The sequence below is a fragment of the Gopherus flavomarginatus genome, chromosome 15 (assembly GCF_025201925.1).
Source record: "Gopherus flavomarginatus isolate rGopFla2 chromosome 15, rGopFla2.mat.asm, whole genome shotgun sequence".
NCBI lineage: Eukaryota > Metazoa > Chordata > Testudines > Testudinidae > Gopherus > Gopherus flavomarginatus.
Window position 1 is genome coordinate 25,987,465 of NC_066631.1, and position 21,286 is coordinate 26,008,750.

Here is a 21,286-nt window from a genome sequence, read left to right on the forward strand (position 1 = left end):
AAATATTTATATGTCAGTTCTTGGACTTCTTGAAACTAGGTCCCTCACAACTCTCACCTAGAGTTAGGGGGTTAATTGAAAATCCTCTTGAGCTGAGTGACTGCCTAAATCAAAGGCCTATTTTGTATTTCCTGTTGCTGGAGGCTAACAAAGCACTGTAAAGAATAAAGCATTTGGACGTTTTTTGTAGATAACATTTTCTTTAATGTGTGTAACTTCCGGGCTGGCTGTGTGGTGGTCTGGGGTAAATTAGATCAGACTTTTGTTGCTGGAGAGGAAGAAGGGTGCATGCAGCTGGCTGGTGGACTTCTCTCTTCTTTGTAACGCTGCCAGAAACTCTTTGTAATAATCCCCAAGTCGCTCAGGAGAAGGCAAGATGTGCATGGGAGAACAGGGCTCATTCCAGTCTTGACTTGCTGTATAACTTTGCCAGGGCAATGTGCACGTTTTCACTACACACCTAGTTTAACACATTTTGCCTCTTTATAACAAGATCATCCCTGAATCCAGCCATGGCAGGGAAAGCGGATTGATTTCAGGATGGACAAAGCAATCTGAACTTTCCCTTTGGGACAGCTGTAGAAACATTTTTCACCCCATGAAAAGGACATCTAAAAATGGGGAGTGGAGGAAGCTTGTACTGGAGGATAAACACCAATGTGAGCCTTTTTGGCTGGAGAGCCACAGCTCCCAAGAGCCTGAAGCAAGAAGAGCGCAGCCAGGAGTTATTCCTTCTCTCCTGCTCTCTGCCACAGGGGCAGCTGTGCTGTTTCTGCACCATCTGCCCTTGCTCCTGGAAGGAAGATGGGGAAGGGCTGTGAGTTGCCAGTACAGGGGCACAGAAGGGTGGTCGGGGGTGGGGAGGTTGGTACAAAGGCTCTGAACTTGGCCCAGGTGCTTGCGTTAATTATGCCCTAGGCCTGCTGCTCTGCTCAGGGCTGACTCCAGCTTTTCTGCCATCTCAAGTGGAAGGGGGGAAAAGAGTAGCGGCACTTCGGCGGCAGCTCAACTGCACCGTGGGTCCTCCCTCTCGTCCTTTTTGGCGGCAGCTCAGAGAGGAAGAGAGGGAATGAGGGATCCGCTGCCGAATTTCCACCGAAGACCCAGATGTCCCATTTGAATTGGCCACCCCAAGCACCTCCTTGCTACACTGGTGCCTGGAGCTGGCCCTGGCTCTGCTTCACTTTGCACTTTAAATCAGCATCACCATTTTGTTTGTTCAGCCTAAAAGGACCAGAGTCCAGGCAACACTAGGGCCTTAGCAGCTGAACCTGGGCACCTCCTTACACGGGAGGCTGGAGGCCCTGGCTATTGCAGGGTTAAAATTCAGGGGATGTGGCAGGAGGGTCTCACCCTGCACCAATCCCCAGTCTGACCTTGTGTTTATGGCTCCAGCCAAGCTTGGCAGCTGTGGATCCCCAGGGGCAGGTTACCATCGACGTGCCCAGCGTGAGTAAATCGAGCCACATGCAGGACTGGAGGCTGCAGCCAGGGGCTAGGAGAGCAGCTCTGGGAGCAAGGTCCCCTGCAAATAGGCTTGCCAAGCCTCCAGGATTGGCCTGGAGTCTCCAGGCATTAAAGATTAATCTTTATTTACAGATTGTCAGGAACACGCCCAACCAAAACTGGCACCCCCAGTGCAAAGCCCTGTGTAGGGCAGTGGGGAGCCCCCAAGGGGTAGGACCAGGAGCCCACTGGGGCTAGGCGGATGCATTTACACAAGCCCCAGCTTGCAGCCCTGGCTCCTCCTGCGGTCAAGCAGCCGGTGCAAGCCAGGGGCCAGGGTAGAGTCCCTCCCCAAGGGCCCCAGATGCTTGCAGGTCAGGCCAGGCACGTGGCTGCGATTTCTCCCTCCTAGACCCCCCCGCCCTCACCCAAAACCGGCTGCAGAGGTGGGCGTGTCTTGCTGATGTCACCCGGATAGGCTCCTCCCACTTCCGACTTTGTTCTGCAGGACCGGGGGCCGTGCGGCTCCGCAACGCTCCGAGTCTCCTGCTGCCGCCGGCCAGGTAAGAGCCGCCGGTGCAGCGCCGGTCTGGGACCCTGTCTGCAGGGCAGCTCAGCTCGCTGTACCTGCTCCGTCGCTGCCCCGGGGCGGGCGCTGAGTTTGGGTCTCCCCCGGCTGCAAGAGGCGCAGAGTCCCTGGTTGTTGACGCAGGACCCGGAGGGTGACGGTGTGTTTGGAAAGATCAAACCAGGCTGGCATTAAGGTGACCAGATGCCTCGATTTTATAGGGACAGGCCCCGATTTTGGGTCTTTTTCTTATATAGGCTCCTATTACCCCCCACCCCCGTCCCGATTTTTCACACTTGCTGTCTGGTCACCTTAGCTGGCATCTGCATGGCAGCTGGCAACATGCACCTAATTCCCCTTCCCCCAGCACAAGTGGGGACTTGACGCTTGCCAGCGTCTGCTGGCGCAGATCAGAGCTGGAACACCCTGGCCACTTTCAGAATGAGTGAGAAGGAGGGTGGCTGGGTGGGTACCCCTGGGTCTGATCCTGCCTTCCTTTTACAGGTCTGTTGCATCTTATGGGCATTTAACATGCGCAATTTCAGCTTTACGTGGTCGGCAAAAATAAAAAAGAGCGAAAAATAACAATTTAAATACTGTTTCTGTAGTGCGGGCGATTCCACCCGCCATTCAACTCAATGTAATTTTGACTATATGAGGTTTTCGCTTTACGCGCTAACCACGGAACGGAACCCCCGTGTAAGATGAGTCTCGCCTGTATATGATGCAAATCAGGTGTAACGCAGGTCAGGATCAGAAGCCAGATCAGAATCGGGCCCCTTGTGCTTGCCCGTTTGCAATATGTGCTGAACGTTGTGTAGCTTGTCAATTGTATTGATTTGGTCTGGTCTGGTCCCCCTTAGACAACCCCACCACACACACACGTTAACATTGCAACAGAACAAAACATGTAGACACCCCGCTCTGAGTTCACTACATGGTGGTCAGGTCACTTGGTGACAGTTGCATAAAGGGAGTAACAACAACAATAATGACACCAGTACATCTAATTTCCCATTTGGACAGTCTTCTACAACATGTTCCATTAATAAAGTTAATAAATAACTTAATTAATGGAACATGAACTAGAATTATGATACTAAACACCATTCTGGCTCTAGCCAAAACAAAATTCTGCAGATGGCTCATTGCTGATCATATAGATTTTTATAAACTCTTTTTTTTTAAACTAAAGAGTAACACAAATTATATTCCTTTTATTACAGTAACAGCTGTATCATAATAGTAGAGTTCAAAAACGGATGTGCAAGTCAAGGCTGTGTTTTATTGAGACCTGTTTAATGTGGTGTTATCAAGCAATTCATTTGTTACGATTGTTTTTCTCTTTTGATTTGGCTAAGCAAGATCAAATAGACTGTAATTGTTTCTAATTTCTATCACATTAGCCAAAAGTCTAGTGCCTTTTCCCTAATCTGCTATATAGTCTATTTTCCTTGAGTCTGATGAGACACTTGTTAGAAATCGCATTTATAAAACTTTGCATCAGATGGAGTTTGTAAGTGGCCAAAGGAACAGATGAGGGGATATGAAATTTTTTAGCCTTAGGATTTGTCACTAATTTGCAACAAGCACAGACTGTCACTAAAAGTCCTTATCTCTGGATGGTTGTTCTAGTGTCCTGTAGGAAATGAGATTGTGGGTCTCAGTCCAGTTCCTCTAATTGTCAGGTTTCCTTATTACAGCTGGCGCTAACTGGCACCCCGAGGACACTCTCAACAGAAAGGCCAAGTGCTCAGCGGTGCATGGACTCTGAATCCCCCCCTCCCCGCCCTGTGGGGCTGGAGCACATTGGTGGGGTAGTGGGGAGCAGTTTGCATAGCTGCTGGATGCAGACACTGTCAATCCAACATCTTTTACAAGCACTAAAATTTGCTTGATTTTTTTTTTTGACTGCCTCAGAGCAATAGGTGGGTTTAATGCACAGGCACTGGGAAATCCACAATAGTAGAGCCTCCGATGCAACTAATAGGATCTGGACATTCAGTCACTTTTGTTTATTTTAAATAGTATTTAAACTGTCAAGGTTCCAATCTACTGGAGCTGCACCCTGCACCTGTGACACAGGGAGTCCAGGTGCTATTGGATGCAACAGATAACGTGTCAGTCCAGTTCTATTCTGGAATGTTATTCGGGACACACAGGAGTCTGTGGCTGAGTTCTTAATTAGAAATATTTGGTTTTGGCTGGAGCTTCTGCTGCCCTTTCTCCACTGGGTTCCAATCCTGCCATGAAACAGCCACTCCATTCCTGCTGCTGGAAGCTTCATTCTCCTATGTCCTCTGGTTTTCACACACAGACCTTCATCTGCTTGCTTTCTTCTTTGTTGCTTGCCCTTGGTGCTGTCCCCTGTAGGAAGCCCTGCTGCAATTTGGGGGTGTAATGCAGATTTGAATGCGGTGGAAAGACAAACAGCATTTTTTGCTTAGATCGTAATCAGCCTCTTTTGGCCAGGAAAATAGAAGGGACATTTGTAAAGGAACTAGAAATCCTCCATTCTCCAGGGTTCACGCGTGTTACAATAGTGTCTCTATTGGCCTCCCTTTGAATTCCAGATCCTCCTCACTGGGGATGGGGTGGGGTGAGGTATTGGGTGGGTTCAGCCTGAGAGGCTGATGATGCCAAGCTTGCCCCAGAGGCCTTTGGCCTGGGGAGCTGAGCCAGGGAGATGGCCAGGATTAGAGAGAGCTGTAGGGCTCCTGAGACCAGCTAGCACCAAAGAGAGGCAAAGCCCAAACAGAGCAAGAGACCAATTAAGCGGAGCTAGTGCTGAGGTTACTCGGCTGTCAATGTCTGGGTGGGTTCAGAGCCCTTCTCTGCAGACAGAGATCCGGCACTGGGGTATTTGGAAGTTGTTCTGCTCGTTCCAGCTCTTGCTGGCTGGATTGTTAGCGGTTCTGACGGGAACAGACCCTGGCAGCAGGCATGGGACCTTCACTGCACGTGTAGCGGACAGTGATCTACAGATCAAATAAATTAGGGGGAGATTTTCAAAGGCACAAAGGGCAGTTAGGTGCCCAACTCCCCCTCACTGTCCCAGGGAATTGGGTCCTTAATTCTCCCTTGTGCCTTTGAGAAAAATGCCCCTCTCGGTGCTTGTCTACCCAAGAAAATTGACCAACACAGCTAAAGTGGAATAACTATTATTCTAGTCATTAATAACTATTCTGCTGTAGCTCTGCTGGTCCATTTCCCCGGCTATATAAGCTGTTAGAGAATTATTTCGTGAATAATAGATGACGATGATAAACCATGACGTTGGCTGAGGCCTCCAGTACAAAGGCCCTGTCTGTTCTGCATGGGTCTTAAAGGTCACAGGCACCTTTCACTGGAGGAAAGATTTGCCCCAGCCTCTTTGGACCGCAGAAGGGACCTCATTTCAGTGACCCCAGCAGGAGCTGTATAGGAGAAGGTTCTCACACAAACAGTGCCTTCAGTGGTGTCAGTCAAGTCAGTGATTACTCTAACCCAGGGCATGATCATGCAACCTCTTGTGAGGTTCCTTATTCTACCCACCTGGTAACAGCATTTATGCTTCATTATTTATTTGTGTTCTAGTGTCCAGAGGCCCCCATGGTGATCAGGGCCTCTCCACATGGGAGGACGTGCAATTTGAAATTCCTCGTCTGCTGGCTGGTGATCGATCTCGCCTAGTGTTAGCTCTGGACACAGACTGGTACAGAGCCTGCATTAGGATGAGGTAGGCACAGATTGGAGCTAGTTCTCTTGAGCCGAGGACTCCAATGGTGGTTAAGCTAGAAAGCCATTTAGGGTGCTTTTCCTGCAGATCCAGTAGGGGGAGCCAGATGGTTACTGAAAGCTGGTTCGCGTGGGCCAGAATTTCAAGTGTGGCGCTCCTATTTAGGCCCCCTAATGAATGTTCTCTGAAATTCTGGCTACTGATTTAGGTGCCTACATGGGAGCTGTTGAATGCTGAGCTCTCTTGAAAATTGGACCCTGAATGTTTATTTTTGTGCAACAGCATGAGCCAATACATGTCTTTGGATCAATCGATTGCACTGCACTAACAGGACTGCGGGAAAGTGCAGTGATGCACATTGTGCAGTGAGATTTAAAAAACGGACCCCAAGTTGTTAGGAGTCGTATCAACTGAGTAATAAACCCTTGAAGTGGCTGCCCAGAGCTAGCCCTGTGTTGTCGGTTACATGCAGTGACTTTTGTGTTAAATTAAACCTGGCACTCTGTGCTTGGATAAATACACATTTTAAGGCAGAGTATCCACAACACCTACTTCTTGTTAATATCGCTCTGTCTTTGGTGTCTGAGCTTTGGGTTTCTCATTGCCCAGTCTTAGGGGAGAAGCCTCTTTCTTCTACCTTCTTCTGCCCCATTTTGTACTGCACAGCAGGGGAGAGTAATTTGATCTTCTTTCTTGTGTTTCTTAGACTGTGGAGTGTATCTTTTATGAACAGTGGTGACTGAAACTGCCTGCTGTCTTGATTATTTGAAATCCCGTGTTTCAGGCACTTGATTGCCTATGTTGTTCCTTTGTAGAAGGGGCGAGAGAGGACTGGTTTGCTACCATAGGATCAGAAACTTCAAGGGTTTTGAAATTTGTTACATAAAAACTAATTTCATCTTTGCCTGGAAGGAATTGGGATTTAGCAACATTTTAGGCCACTTTTTAGATTTTAGAAAAGTAAACAGAGGGTTTGTGGCTCTGGAGCCATTTGGTATTTTTGTTCTGTTGCTCCAGACTTCAATGATTTTATGAACAGGCAACCTTAATAGTAGATGGTGCTTAATAGCCAAAGCTTTCCTTCATCCACAGGCTTTCGTCCGAAAGGTACTGAGATAATTCATCCCTAAACCAAGCCTGGCCTCCAGTGGCCAGCTCCAGAGTATGTCAGAACACATGCTGGAGCGCTCAGTCCTATTGGTCCAGGTCTCCAACTGCTAGGGAAGGACCGGTTCTGTCCCACTATTCCGTCTCCATAAGAACAGACAGAGGCGTTGAAGTGAAAAGGTTGTTACTTTATTTGCCCTTTGAATTTTGTAAAGTATTTGTAGGGTTTATAATGAAAATAATAAGGACCTCTGGGGTCAGGAACGTGCTGGCATTTAACGAGGGGCTGTGTTTACAGCTGTTGTATTAATTTAGATAGAGAATGAATGGGCCGAAGGTGTTAATATAACCCAGTCACTGTTCAGTATTAAACAGTGTTAAACCAGCTTTGGGGTTTGGAATGGAGAGACCTCAGCCTGATTAGCACCATGGCAAACAGGCCCTTACATTTTATGACCTTTTATTAAAGATACTGAAAAGAAGGAACACCGGCTGAAGCATTTGAAATGAGAAGCATTCAGTAAGGCATTCATTTTAACAACATTGTTTGTTCCCTTTCCTTTAGCTGAAGAGAGTTTTTAGAAGGAAAAGGCCCTTGCTTGACAGTCTCTTAGATGATATTAAAGATGGTAATAATTGGCCTTTTGGGGGAAAGAGAACTAGTGAGTTGAGATGGGCTGAATCTGTTGCTGTTGCTCTTAAAGTCCGATTCCATTTCATCCCAGGTGGTATCTGGGATTCAGCTGGAACTGGCAGAGTTGGGGTCTTATTTGGGCTCCTCTTCTTGGCCCAATCTGGTTAGGACATCTCTCAGGATCAAGGCCAAGAAGGACTGGGGTTCCAGGACATGGTGAAGGTGGCAGCCATGATGGTGAAGCTCACTCCAGTAGATGCCATCTGTTCTTCTCTATCCTCCCCCAGCCCCAAGCCTCTTTCTTTAAAGACCCCCAGAAGAAATGGTGGGTGGAGTAGCCCAGCCGTTCATTATTTTGTTCACCAATTAGGCCTAATATTGGACACACCAGTCTTGGCTCATTAATTTTTGGTTCCACATCTTCTGTCTTTACCAAGCATGATTTCAACGGCGTCATGGGATTATATCAACATGGCCTTTTTGTTTAGAATAATTCAATCTTTTTGTCTCCCTTTCATACCTCTTTCCATTAACATTTGTTGTTATAAGTTACTGTGACATCTGATGACCTTTCACGTACTTTCATATGTGAGCTCAGAATTACGGTAAACTTGCAGGCCCGACGATCAGAACAGAGCACATGGCTTTCAGCATCACCAGCTGTTCCTTGAGGTCCAGGCTGTAGGTTTTGTTTCTCTTGAGAGATTGCATTTTAACTGGTTCATTTGCTGTCTATGAAAACTTAGTTTTGTCGGGATCTAGTGGTTTTTGCAACCCGAACAGACAGCAGGTTGGGATCATGCAGGACACTCGGGGAATGAAACTGATGAGGGGAGCAGAGGGACACCGGAACTGACCGGTTTATTTTCATTGAGAAGTGCCAAGAGTAAACACAGCATCAGTAGTGAAGAGTAAAATAGACTTTTCAGGTACTGCCTGGTTTGAATCTAATGTACTGCCATATGAACTGGAACCATAAGCTCACTGAACGTTAAATCTCCCCAAATGAGAGTCAATCTATCCTCATCATCGTATCCATTCATTATACTCCACACCTGAACCTAGCCCTCATGTGAGCAACATATCCTCATATCTCATTGTCTGTACTTTGACTCGTTAACCTTTTACCCTGCTCAGGGATATTGCAGATTATGTATTCCCCATGCCATCCAATCTTAAACCGAATTTTGCACCCCTTGATAATCTGTATGTTATTCCCTAATAACCAGAAACTTCTATGCTTAAACTCTGTACTGTTCACATTTAAAAAAAAAACACATCATCATCTTAATAACCAAGGGAAAGAAATATTTTTGGCCTGAGTGTCCACCTGTAAATGGGGATAATGTTCCATTCCTTCCTTTGGAAAGTAGGAGTGAGATAAAAAGCGCCAGATAAGAACTAGGTATTATTTATTCTTCTGCCCGCCAGGAAGTGCCCCCCTCCTTGCTTAAATAGTCTATTGGGCTGCTGGCGCCCTCGAGCAGTTTTTCTACCTTTGCTTTTGTTGGCTGCTGCGTTCCCACTTGGACACACCTTACACTTTAACCAGCCCTGGTGGAGCGAGCTGTCTTTTCAGTGTCTAGAAACTGGGGTCCAGCCATCTGATTTCAAACCTCTGCCACCTGCTTCTGTCTCTTGTGGCAAATCCCTTTTGAATCATATTCAGGAGCCCTTTTCGTGCGGGCACAAAGAGCCGGCCCTCTCTCTCTTGCTGGCTCGCAGTGGGGAGCTCGCAGCAGAGGCCTGGGGGACACTCCCTATCGCACACCCATCATGTGTTCAGAGAGCTGGTTGTCACCTGGGTCTTAGCCTGCAGCCGCTCTGGCTTCAGGGACCTGATCCGTCCAAGAAACATGAATAAATATAAGTTCTGGGGGTAGGGATGGTGCATGCCAACTTGGAGCCTGTCTGCCTTGATGGTTTCCCTTCACCACACAGCGCTCCTGTGGCTGCAACGGAGAGACATCACAGAGACATTTCAAAACAATTTGCTTGACATCATGTTCTGGGGACCTCCTGGAGCCTATTGTTAACACCGTGGTGCTGATAATTGGGCTGTCCGGCATTGAAGAGAGTAGCTGAAAACACCCCATGACTCTACCTGTAGCCTAGAAATAATTCCCGGCCCTAAAAATTGGAACCGTAGGGTCAGCCTGAAAAGCAGGCTCAAACTCAGGCATATTGTTCAGCTGTGGGCACCCCTTCTGCCAGCGCCCCAGAGTATCCTGATCTGGGAGGGGATGGCAGGGAATTGGCCTCCGGCAGAACCAGAGCTCTCACGTGAAACTAAACCGCAGTGCTCCACAGCGCTCGGTCCCCCTCTCTGCCACTTCATAAAGGTCACTGATATTCTTGTGTTGTTCCTTTCCCCATCCCAGGAAGGACTAACATGGAAGTTTTTACCTTGGACTAGGGGGTTCGCTGTCTCAAACTGAAATCTGCCTCTCCCCAGAGTCAGATGAAGATGAGAGTCTGGAAGGCTGTGGCTTGCACTCTGGCGTTCACCGGCGTGGACGTGCTGGTGACCACACTGCTGTACGTGCACAGCCGTAGCGGCAAGGACATTGTCCAGGATCTGAAGCATTTCAATGTCTTTAATTCCATGTTGGACGTGTGGGGGACATGTCTGTACAGGAGCTGCTTGCTTCTCGGCGCTGCCATTGGGGTTGCCAGGAACTCAACCTATGGCCCCAAGCGCCTGAGAGCATCCCAGACCTTCATCACCTTGGTCTGCCTGCTAGCCGGCATTTACACCCTGGTCAAACTGCTGCTCTACTCGGAGGTCAGGAAGACTATTCGGGACCCCTGGTTTTGGAGTTTGTTTGCATGGACGTATGTGTCGCTGGCTGCAACTTCCTGCCTGTGGCAGCTGCTGTCTTCCGTCACGTCCTCCAGAGAAGTCTTGGGGGTCAGTTCGGAGTCCAGGGCGGAAGCAGAGGAGATATGTGACCCCAGCCCTGTTACTGTGCAGGAAAAGAGGGAAGAGGTGTCAGGAGCCACTATCCATAAGCTGCTGTCTTACACCAAACCAGATGCTCTCTTCCTCGGAATAGCCACTTTCTTCCTTCTGGTTGCTGCTTTAGGTGAGTGACTGGCGTTTAGAGGGACATTGCCAAGATCAAAATTCCATATTTTCTATCCATATCAGTTCTATAAAAATCACACCTGTCCACCCTGATGAAATCTAAATATTGGGCTTAAACAACCTTTTAATCTTTGTCTCACACCTAGATTATCAAGGCCAGAAACACCGTCAAAGATATTACTGTTCCCAGAAACCAATTAAACTCCACTGCTAACATTTGCTTTACCCGATAGCTCTGTGTTTGAAACCCTGCCTCTTGTTCTAATCCACCGTCTCTTATGCTTCTCCCATACAGGAGAAACATTCCTTCCTTATTACACTGGCTTGGCGATTGATGGAATAGTCATCCAAAAAAGCATGGATCAGTTTTCCACCGCAGTGGTGATTATGTCGCTTCTTGCTATAGGAAGGTAACTGCGATAGATTATTTGTGCCTCAGTTATAAGAAGTTTATTACGTTGAGGTTTAAACCTTCTTCCATAGTATTGTCCTGAACTGGCTAGTGGTTATATGAACCTCTGCTCGATGGATTAGGAACTGCTCACTCAGCTTTGTGTTTCAGGTGCGAAGCTGCTAACAGCAGTTTTCCTTTAGCTCAGGTGGCTGGGATGTGTCCATGTGGACCCATAAGATGTAGGTAATCCCTGCTCTTGCTGCGCAGTTCTGAGTGCCCACAATGTGGCAGCAGAATGACAACCGTGAAGCCTTAGATGGCCATGACTTTGTTACAGTATTTACAGACTCAAGAGGGAGTAGGGAAAGATCCTAAACACTTGGTTTAGTTTTATCTTTCAAACATCCTTGCAGAGGACAAGGAGATTCAGAGGCAAAGCTTTGGCCCATCTCTGACTCTTCCCTGGTGACAGCTGCACAAAACTGGCAGATGCAGTTTGCAGAGGGACCAGATGTCACGCCAGCTTGTAGGTTAGTTTTGGTTAACGCAGCTCTGTGTCCCTAAGTCACTTGGCATTCTGGGGCAAATGAGCCCTGGACTGAATGGCCATGTGCATCCTGCTTGCCACTATAATGACATGAAGTTTTTCATGGTTTCCATCTGAAACTGTGAAAGTGACCAGGGCGCAACTGAAAGGGGTTTTTTTTTTTTATGTTTAAGATTAGTTTGTACCAGCCTGATTCTGGGTTTTGTAACAAAAGTTTCTCTTGTTTCTACTCTTGACACTTCTGTGTTGTCTAAAACCGGACGCGTGGTGTTAATATGCAGTGGAAGCGTTGTCTAGTAGTGATAGCACATACCTGAGACTCTGCCACTGACTTAGCCATGCCACTTTCGCATTTGTGCGTCAGTTTTCCCAATCTGTAAAGTGGGGATAATGAGATCCATCTCAGGTGGTGGGGTGTTGTCAGGCTAGTTGTCCGAGCAGCTCTTTGAGATCCTGGGATGAAAGGCACTTTCAGTACGAAGTATTATCATTGGTCCCTGTTTCGATGTGTCTGTCTTGGGTCTGATGGGGCTTTTATGTTGTGTTAAGGAGTGGATTTTGTGCACATTGTTATATAACGTCTCTTATCTGCAATTAGCTCATTTGCCGCAGGTATCCGGGGTGGCGTTTTTACGCTCATATTTGCCAGGCTGAATATTCGACTCCGCAACTGCCTCTTCCAGTCACTGGTCACTCAGGAGACAAGTTTCTTTGATGAGAATCGCACAGGTTGGTTTCTCTCCCTCCATGAGATCAGTCTCTCTTTCAGCAGTCCAGCCTAATCCTCGCGTGATGATGATCTCTGGGAGGCAAGTGTGCTTGGGACGCCACATTTCCATTGTTTCTCAAGATATGAGAATACAGTCTGAGTAAGTGATTGACCTGAAACACTAATGCACTGATTTCCAAGTACCTGCTAACAGTGTTTATCAGATTCATGGCCTACGGGAATTCCATATAAATCCTGCAATCTAAAGTGAAGGGAGGTGCTTGGTTGCTCCTTCTGGAGATCAGAGTCCGCAGTTTATCCATAGTTTCTGACTGTAACATTCAGCATGGCCGAAAGATACCACGAAAGCTTTGGCTCTCTGCCCCTCTGCATCTCAGTGGTCACTAGTGGAAGATGGGGGCTCAGGGTATTCCTTAAGAACTGCTACAGGACTTGGGGGGAGGGGGAAAGGGGAAACTTATACAGATTCAGATTGCAGCAGCCCTGTTTCAAACCCATTTAGTCCCTGCAAGGAGCCAGTGCAGGATTGGGCCCTGCAGTGCATCTGTCTAGTGCTTTGCCCAATTGAGCTTTAGGACATGCAGAGAAGTCCCAAGCAGGTCTTGACAGCTGGTGTTTGCAGGAACCTGCTGGGCTGGTCACTAGTCTGTGTGTTTTGGCTTCTCTACCCTGGGCAGGTGCCCTCCCTGCAATACATAACCTGTGGTTGTTAAATAACAAATGTTCATGTGAACTGAGTGACAGCCCTGGAGGATGTAGGTACATTCAGCAGCAGGCAAACCGCCTACATACACCTGTATCCAGCAATGTGCCTCTGCCCTGTCTTGCAGGATGTGAGGGTGGTTCAGTCTCCGGGGCCCATTCAGTACTTGGGCTCTGCTGAGATTGCCAGCAAAGAGCCTGATCGTGGTAGTAGATTTTGTGGTGGTCTCACCTTGACCGAGACCTGCCAAACTCATTTTCTGCCACCCACTGACCTGCCAGCAGGTGGTACAGTAACAGCTTCCAGTCACCACTGACCTGGCCTGGATTTGAACTGGGAGCCTAGATCTGAAAGGTTCTGTGGCTGCATCCCCTGAGCCCCTGATCTGTGCACATGTCATTCTTGGTTCCCCATGACCCTCCAGTTTGGCTCAGGGCACGTGCAATCACTACCTGCCTGTGCTGGTACGGAGATGGGGGCTGTGATTCCTGAAGCACTGACAGATCGGAGCTCTCCCCCCACTCTCCTTTGCCTTGCAGGGGACATCATCTCCCGGCTGACCTCTGACACAACGATCGTGAGCGACCTAGTTTCCCAGAACATTAACATCTTCCTGCGCAACTTGGTGAAGGCGACGGGCGTGATCGTCTTCATGTTCAGCCTGTCCTGGCAGCTGTCTCTAGTGACCTTCATGGGCTTCCCCATCATCATGCTGGTGTCTGACCTCTACGGGAAATATTACAAGGTAAGGCAGATTGCTTGCATCTTTAAAGTATGCCGAGTCCCTCTGTCTCCCCCAAAGCAGGACTCTTCCATGGGCCAAGTGACCTAGCTGTGGGCTGCTTCTCATGGAGATTGGGGGTGAGCAGCGAATGAACTGTCTCCCCTCCAGTCTGGCTGCCAGGGAGAAGAGAGCAGGCCAGCCTGTGAGCTGTGGTGGCAGCACAGGACCCCAAACACTCCCTTGCTTTGCTTGTGCCTAAGGCCTGCTTTGGCTCCAAGGAGTCAGGATGGCTCACTGGAGTTCAGGGAAGGATGCCGCATACAACAGGGATGCTGTATATGAGTAGGGGAGGGTGCAATCTGTGCTGTTGTACTGCCTCCTGCTGGCCATCCAGAGAGCAACATTGGCTGTAGCTCTTGAGCACCCAGAGTGATCGTCTAGAAAAACGTGGGTTCCAAAGTATGTGGTGAGGAATCTTTAGGATACTGTTGCACCACAAGCTTTCCACAGGCGCGTTCCCAATCTTTGTTCCCTGTTTCTCTCTCCTTTCTGTCTGAAGTAGCCGGTGATCAGTTCTGCAGATCCATCAAGACAGAGAGTTTAACCAGACCAGAGGTGTTTCCCTTCATTTGCTGCTGACATGGAAAGAGCGGGTTAGAACTAGCAGTTAATACAAATCCCCACAATGAGCTTTAGCTGGTCACAGCCCCCTGATCCATCAGTCTAATTGTGGCTGGCTGTAGTCTCACCCATCAGTTTCTGGAATGAGTCACTTCCCCAAACTGGATTGTGCCGCTCCTCCTGGCCACACCTGTGCTCCCCAAATCCCTAAATAAGACCTGTAAGGTTTTTCTTGTCACAGTGGAAGTGCTGGCTGCATGTGCTATTGGTCTCGTCTGGTAAGATTAAACAAACAGATGTTTGCTTAGTGTTCAGAAGACCTTCTGTCTTGATGCTGGATTTCTCTGTTAACCAATCGAATGAAATTACAGGCCCTTTCATAGCATGATCTTGGGGATATCAAAGGAATGTGTTCTTTACAGGGAAAGGTGTCTGTCTAATTTGTTCCTCCCCCCACCCCCATCCGGGTTTGTGTGTGCAATACACAGTGCTTTCTCTATTCCTGTCTCTTTTTAGTCCCAATGTGAGCTCTGTTAGTCTGTGGAAACAGTGGAATCCCCATTGCTTGGGACTTTTAGAAAAAGGACAAAACAACAGAAAATGTACCGCAGGGAGGAATCCCGCCCCGGTCCCCGAGAGAGCACTGGGGTGATCTAATACATCTCCTCCTCTGAGTCTACAGCTGTGCCAGCTCCACTGTCCTAACCTGTAATATCGGTTGGGGCGTGTGCGCACCTGGCTGAGTCTCATTGTTCATAAGGAGCCTCGTATTGCACTGCTCTCTCCGACTCCCGGGCGAAAATTCTTTCTGAAGTGACATGCCTGCACTTCCGTTGGGTGGAGCACGTGAATCAGTACAGGCCATGGGCTGTGTGCCGTGTTTTGAGAGCTTTATCGCTCTCAATGTCAGTGCCGTGGGGCAAATCCTGCCTGTGTGCATAGTGCCGCCCATGTGACATGCACATGCTGTAGAAGCAGAGGCGCCGTGCCTGGATTCTGTCCAGTTGTGGCTCCCCTGTACGGATTCTCCACCCTCTCCCCAAGATTATTCTTGCTAGAAGTGTGTAATTGGCAAGTGGGGGAGGTTTGCATATTGCCATTGTCTGTTCAGAGTGTGCACGTGCACAGACACCAGATTGTGCCCCCCGGTCCTAGGTTCTGACCTGGAGAACCCCTTTGGGGCTTCGGTCACAGGCAGCTGCTGGCTGTCCCAATGTGCTTAGAGATCCCAGCACTACAGGCACTTATGTTCATTTCCTGACTCTGTCGCAGACTTCCTGTGCGACCTTGGACAAGTCACTTAGTGTCTCCATGCTTCAGTTCCTCATCAGTGACGTGGGGATAATAGCACATCCTGTCTCCTCCTTTCGTCTGTCTTCTCTATTTACACTGTAAGCTCTTTGGGATAGAAACTGTCTTTTACTGTGTGTGTGTGTGTGTGTGCATACGTACGTACGTATGTACATACGCTACCTAGCACAATGGGCCCGGGTCCTGACATCAGGCTCTAAACTCTGTCATCATCCACAAAGAATAATAGTGATTGGCCCAGAGCCACTGAAGGAGTCTGTCAGATCCAGTGGCAGGACTCTCTCTCAGTCCTGTCCTCCCACAACCCCTCTGTGGGATTCAGTCCTCTAGGCTGACATACCAGCCCAGGGACAGTGACATGACCAATGGTCTCCAAATCCCTTTCCATCAGGTGTGCAGTGCGTCCTTAGGGGGGGAGCACAACAAAATGGAACAGGAGCATCCTCTGGTAAGTACAGTCCTGCTGTCCCTTGTTTACTTTGTTCACTGCAGAAGCTCTCCAAGGAGGTTCAGAATGCTTTGGCGAAGGCCAACAACACAGCAGAAGAAACCATTTCGGCCATGAAGACTGTGCGCAGCTTTGCAAGTGAGGACATGGAAGCAAATGTCTATTGGCAGAAACTGCAGCAAGTGTACAAACTGAACAAAAAGGAAGCCCTGGCCTATACGTACTATGTGTGGTCCAGTGGGGTACGTGCCTTGTTTCTATGAGCCACCTATTGTCACTGTGATGATACTGAGGGCTGGGAGGGGTTATGTTCTGATACTGCTCGTTCTCTGCTTTATGAACGTTGTAATACATTGTACATAAAAGGCTTGGGGTGCGGGGCTTAACAAGAGACACAAAGTGTAAAGTCTGCTCACTATCCCCTATGCTTTATTTTCAACGCTCCAAACAAATATACATTTCTGTTAGGGATTTTGAGCAGCGTCATCCAACAGGCAATTTCCTGTAGTAAGTAGCACTATAATTCAGCTCAGTCAAGGGCATTTGAAGCACTGTGTGCACGTGTTATTGCATTATGTACTTAGGCCAGCTAGTTTTTGGTATCCTAAGCTATAAAACAAAGTTTGTGTGATTTGATCTGCTGCTCAGAAACTGACAAAACCATTTTCAGTGTAGTTTCTTTTTTGAAAGGCACTTTGTTGCCAGTCAAGCCTCGATTTCGAGGCTTCTCCTGGTAACCAAAGTAGTGCAAAATCACACACAACTGACCTGGTTCCACTAAATTCCTTTGTTGAAAGGTTTGTGAACCAACTCCGGGGAGACTCATGGCATTCTAGCAAAGCCCTGCAAGATTTGTGATTTCTCATGGTTTGGATGCAAAACTAGACCATTTTGAGTTTTTGGGATCGTCCAAAGCAAAGCTCACAGCACGAACCCGCGGTGTCTCAGGAAATTGAGAAGACCTGTCCAAAATGAAACTGACACATTTAGCTCAGCTCTAACAACCTCTTTCTCAGGGAAGTGCAGAGTCCTGAAGTCAGGTCTTGGCAGATGAATAAAGGAGGAATTTGTTTTCATTATTTTTGGCTTGTAGAATGGATTTATTCGTGGCTTTGTAGTCAACAGCTTTCACTGGCTAACTTTGACCTCTTAGCCCAGGAGTAGGCAAACTTTTTGGGCTGAGGGCCGCATCGGGTTTCATAAATTGTATGGAGGGTCAGTTGGGGAGGTGGTCATGGCCCAGCCCCCACCTTCTATCTGTCCGTCCCCCCCCCGGACTCCTGCCCCATCCAACCCCCCCCCCGTTCCCTGACAGCCCCCCCGGGCCCCCGCCACCCCATCCAACCACTCCTCTCATTCCTGATGGCCCTCCTGGGAACCCTGTCCCATCCAACCACCCCTTCTCCTTGTCCCCTGACTGTCCCCGGAACCCCTACCCCTGACTGCCCCCTTCTGCCCCATCCAACCCCCCCCTCCCTCCTGATTGCCCCCCAGGACCCCTGCCCCCATTCAACACCCCTGTTCCCTGCCCTCTGACTGCCCCAACCCTATCCCCACCCCCGTCCCCTGACCACCACCCCTAACTCCCCTGCCCTCTATCCAACCCCCCCTGCTCCCTGCCCGCACTGCCTGGAGGCACTGGTGGTTGGGCACTACAGCCACGCCACCCAGCTGGAGCGAGCCACGCCGTTGCCACCGTGCAGCACAGAAGCTCACAGCCCTGCCGCCCAGAGCATTGCACCAGCAGCAGAGCGAGTGAGCTGAGGCTGCGAGGGGACAGCAGGGGAGGAGCCAAGGGCGAGCATCCTGGGGCAGGAGCTCAGGGGCCAGACAGGACGGTCCCGTGGGCCGTAGTTTGCCCACTCCTGTCTTAGCCAGTGGAAGAGTAGATGAGTCAGGATTCATGTGTTCTGTATGCCACACTCTGCTACTCGCTCATGTGACTTTGGGCAAATCATGGAACCATTGACGGGGGAGGGATAGCTCAGTGGTTTGAGCTTTGGCCTGCTAAATCCAGGGTTGTGAGCTCAGTCCTTGAGGGGGCCACTTAGGGATCTGGGACAAAATCAGTACTTGGTCCTGCTAGTGAAGTGAGAGGGCTGGACTTCATGACCTTTCAGTTCTATGAGATGGGTATATCTGCATATTTGGGGGGGGGGGATAGCTCAGTGGTTTGAGCAGTGTCCTGTTAAACCCACAGTTGTGAGTTCAATCCTTGAGGGGGCCATTTAGGGAACTGGGGTAAAAATCTGTCTGGGGATTGGTCCTGCTTTGAGCAGGGGGTTGGACAAGATGACCTCCTGAGGTCCCTTCCAACCCTGGTATTCTCTGATTGCACCTTACCCACCTGAGAACCTGGAATGAATAGTGCTAGATAAATGCAAAGCACCTTTATTTTCCAGTTCTCTTTCAAGGGTCTGATCCAGCTCCCACTGAAGTCAGTGGAAAAACTGCCTTTGACATCAAGTAAGAGTTGGATGAGGCTTTAAGGCAGCATTTCTTAGCATATGCGCAACATGACCGGGATTCATCACTGAAATACACTTGAGTAATTCCACTGTGATTTATAACGTAATCTAGCATATTAGACCCCAGGCCAGAGCTCCATACACATTCCAGTGCCAATGTTTGCGCTGAACTTTACATGTACTTTCTGGATTTCAGGGTTGACCTTAATTGCCCTTGAAAGAAACAGCTGCAGGGTGCTGCATGGTGGAAGCACGGGCATGTGTGGGTACTAGTGTGTTGCTCGTTAATTTCCATATACTCCAGCCTCTCATCTGACCCCTTAATGTAAACCACTGCTGACCCTGCCTATGCTCCTAAGTGTTTTTATTTATTTTTTCTTTGACCACATGAGGCAGATTTCTGGTCCTAATGGCGTCCTCTGCTTGGAAGCCAGCAATGTTAATAACAGCTTTGCCTACCATGGGCATAGAGAAAATGGGCTTCTCCTGGCATCTTCAGACTGAAGTGAAAAGCTATCATTTTTGGCTAGATGAAAACTCTGCTAAAATATTCCCCTTTGGCCCCAAATAGGGCATTTAATCTGGTCATGGAGTTCTAAGGCGAGTCATGTTTAGGTTAGTTCTTTGTTTTAATTGTGTTGGTCTACTTATTACATAGTCCTGCCTTGAGTGCAGGGGACTGGACTGGATGACTTCTCGAGGTCCCTTCCAGTCCTACGCTTCTATGATTTGTGAGTTTTCTGCACTAACTTGGGGACAGAAAGGTGCTGAATCACTGCAGCTCCCAGGGAGGTTAATGGGATCTGCAAACTGTTATTTCTTGTTGTTGAATTAGTATCACAGCAGCACCTGGAGGTCCCAGCTGGGATCAAGGTTGAATTGTAGTTGGCACTGGCTACTCACACAGTGAGAGTTTGCAATCTCAAGAGACAAGACAAAGGATGGGCGAAAGAGATCCAACATCAGAGCAAAAGATTGGAAACTGAGTCACAGGGAGATTGAAGGGAGTTGCCCATGGTCACACAGGGAGTCTGTGGCAAAGACAGGAACTGAACTCGGATCTCCTGAGTCCTCGGCCAGTGCTTTCACTACAGGATCATGCTTCCTTCCATTCCCTGGGGCTTTTCAGAATCAGAGCTTTAAATTACAGCCCCTTGCTTGAGGAAACATGTTACCGAACTAAAGAAGAGTGTCACACCCACCCACCCAAAAACAAAAACAAAACAAAAAAAGTGTGTGTTCAAATGCCCATGATCCTTGAGGAAGTTTGGACTGGGAGCTGAAAGTTGTGCTTCAGGCCTATCTCTTTAGCCCACACTCTTACATATATTCATCTGTAAATTCAGTTCATCTCGTTTTAATTTTCCATACAAATCAATTGTTAACATGTTTCATGTTTTTCCCAATATCTGATATAACACCACAGTCCTGCAGCATGGCTCCTTTCTCCTTGCCCCTTGCAGTACAGTTCAGATCGAATTAGAGGCAGCCCAGAATCCCAAACCCTTCACGTTTCAACAGGTGAGCAGAGTATTTGGCTTTGAATTCCCAGATCCGAATCCCGCTTCTGGGTTGGATCCTAAATCAGAAAGGGCCTGTTTTCTGCTTTGAATGCTGACAGTATCTATTATGGTATCTTGAGATTTTGGGCCTGTCCAGTCCAAACCCTGGCACTGATTCAACCCCAGCCTGAACTCTAGCATAATCCAGAAACAAACTGCTTAAGATATAAGAAGGGCCATACTGGGTCAGACCAAAGGTCCATCTAGCCCCGTATCCTGTCTTCTGACAGTGGCCAATGCCAGGTGCCCCAGAGGGAATGAACAAAACAGGTAATCATCAAGTGATCCATCCCCTGTCACCCATTCCCAGCTTCTGGCAAACAGAGGCTAGTGACACCATCTTTGCCCATCCTGGCTAATAGCCATTGATGGACCTATCCTCTATTAATTTATCTAGTTCTTTTTTGAACCCTGTTATAGTCTTGGCCTTCACAACATCCTCTGGCAAAGAGTTCCACAGACTGACTGTGCATTGTGTGAAGAAATACTTCCTTTTGTTTGTTTTAAACCTGTTGCCTATTAATTTCATTTGGTGACCCCTAGTTCTCAACCCTTCTCTAGTTGAGATCTCTTTTTAAATCTGACTTAATTCCCACTGCTCTGACCATCCCCTGAGCATCAGATGCTTTATGGTTGAGACTTTCAGAGTAGCACAGGGGGATTAGACACCTCTTCCATTATTCTTAATGAAAGAGATGAGTCAGAAATCCCATAGATCAACCTGTGCTTCTGAGCTACTTTGTTCCTCCAACATCAATGTCCCTGCTTTGAATTTACAATCTATTACACAACATCAAGTACACCGTTGGGACACTCCAGAAATAAAGATGACACTGGTGAATTCTGGACAGCTGGGTGAATGAATAAGCATAAGCCCGAGAAACAACCAGCATTGTCTGATTATGTGTCTGTGCTTGATTTCAGCTGACTCTTCTTGTAGTGCAAGTCAGTATCCTTTACTATGGTGGCCATCTAGTGATCTCTGGGCAAATGACCAGCGGAAACCTGATATCTTTTATTATTTATGAATTTGTCTTGGGAGATTGCATGGAGGTGAGTGTGGCTTATGCATCCACCAGATTTTTTTCACATCCCAGGCTGGAAAGCTGTGGAAGGGGAAGTAGAAGTGTTTTGTTTCTGTCCAGGTCACCATTGTCATAGTATTTCATCACCTCCCAAGTATTTTAAAAATGGAAACAATGACGGTCACTCTTTAT

The 21,286-nt window shown here is 48.2% G+C and overlaps 1 protein-coding gene across 7 annotated transcripts in view; it reads left to right on the plus strand.

The window, feature by feature from the left end:
* Positions 1-1,941: 1,941 nt before the first annotated feature.
* Positions 1,942-21,286, plus strand: part of ABCB9 (ATP binding cassette subfamily B member 9) — a 36,170-nt gene continuing 16,825 nt past the window's right edge. For 2 of the 7 annotated variants that reach the window (XM_050924300.1, XM_050924302.1), the window contains exons 1-7: positions 2,020-2,210; positions 9,855-10,559; positions 10,857-10,971; positions 12,101-12,231; positions 13,475-13,680; positions 16,084-16,281; positions 20,994-21,122. In XM_050924300.1, the coding sequence (XP_050780257.1) occupies positions 9,935-10,559; positions 10,857-10,971; positions 12,101-12,231; positions 13,475-13,680; positions 16,084-16,281; positions 20,994-21,122 (1,404 nt within the window). In that variant the 5' untranslated portion in view covers positions 2,020-2,210; positions 9,855-9,934. The other 5 variants (XM_050924299.1, XM_050924301.1, XM_050924297.1 and 2 more) reach the window with 4 other exon arrangements.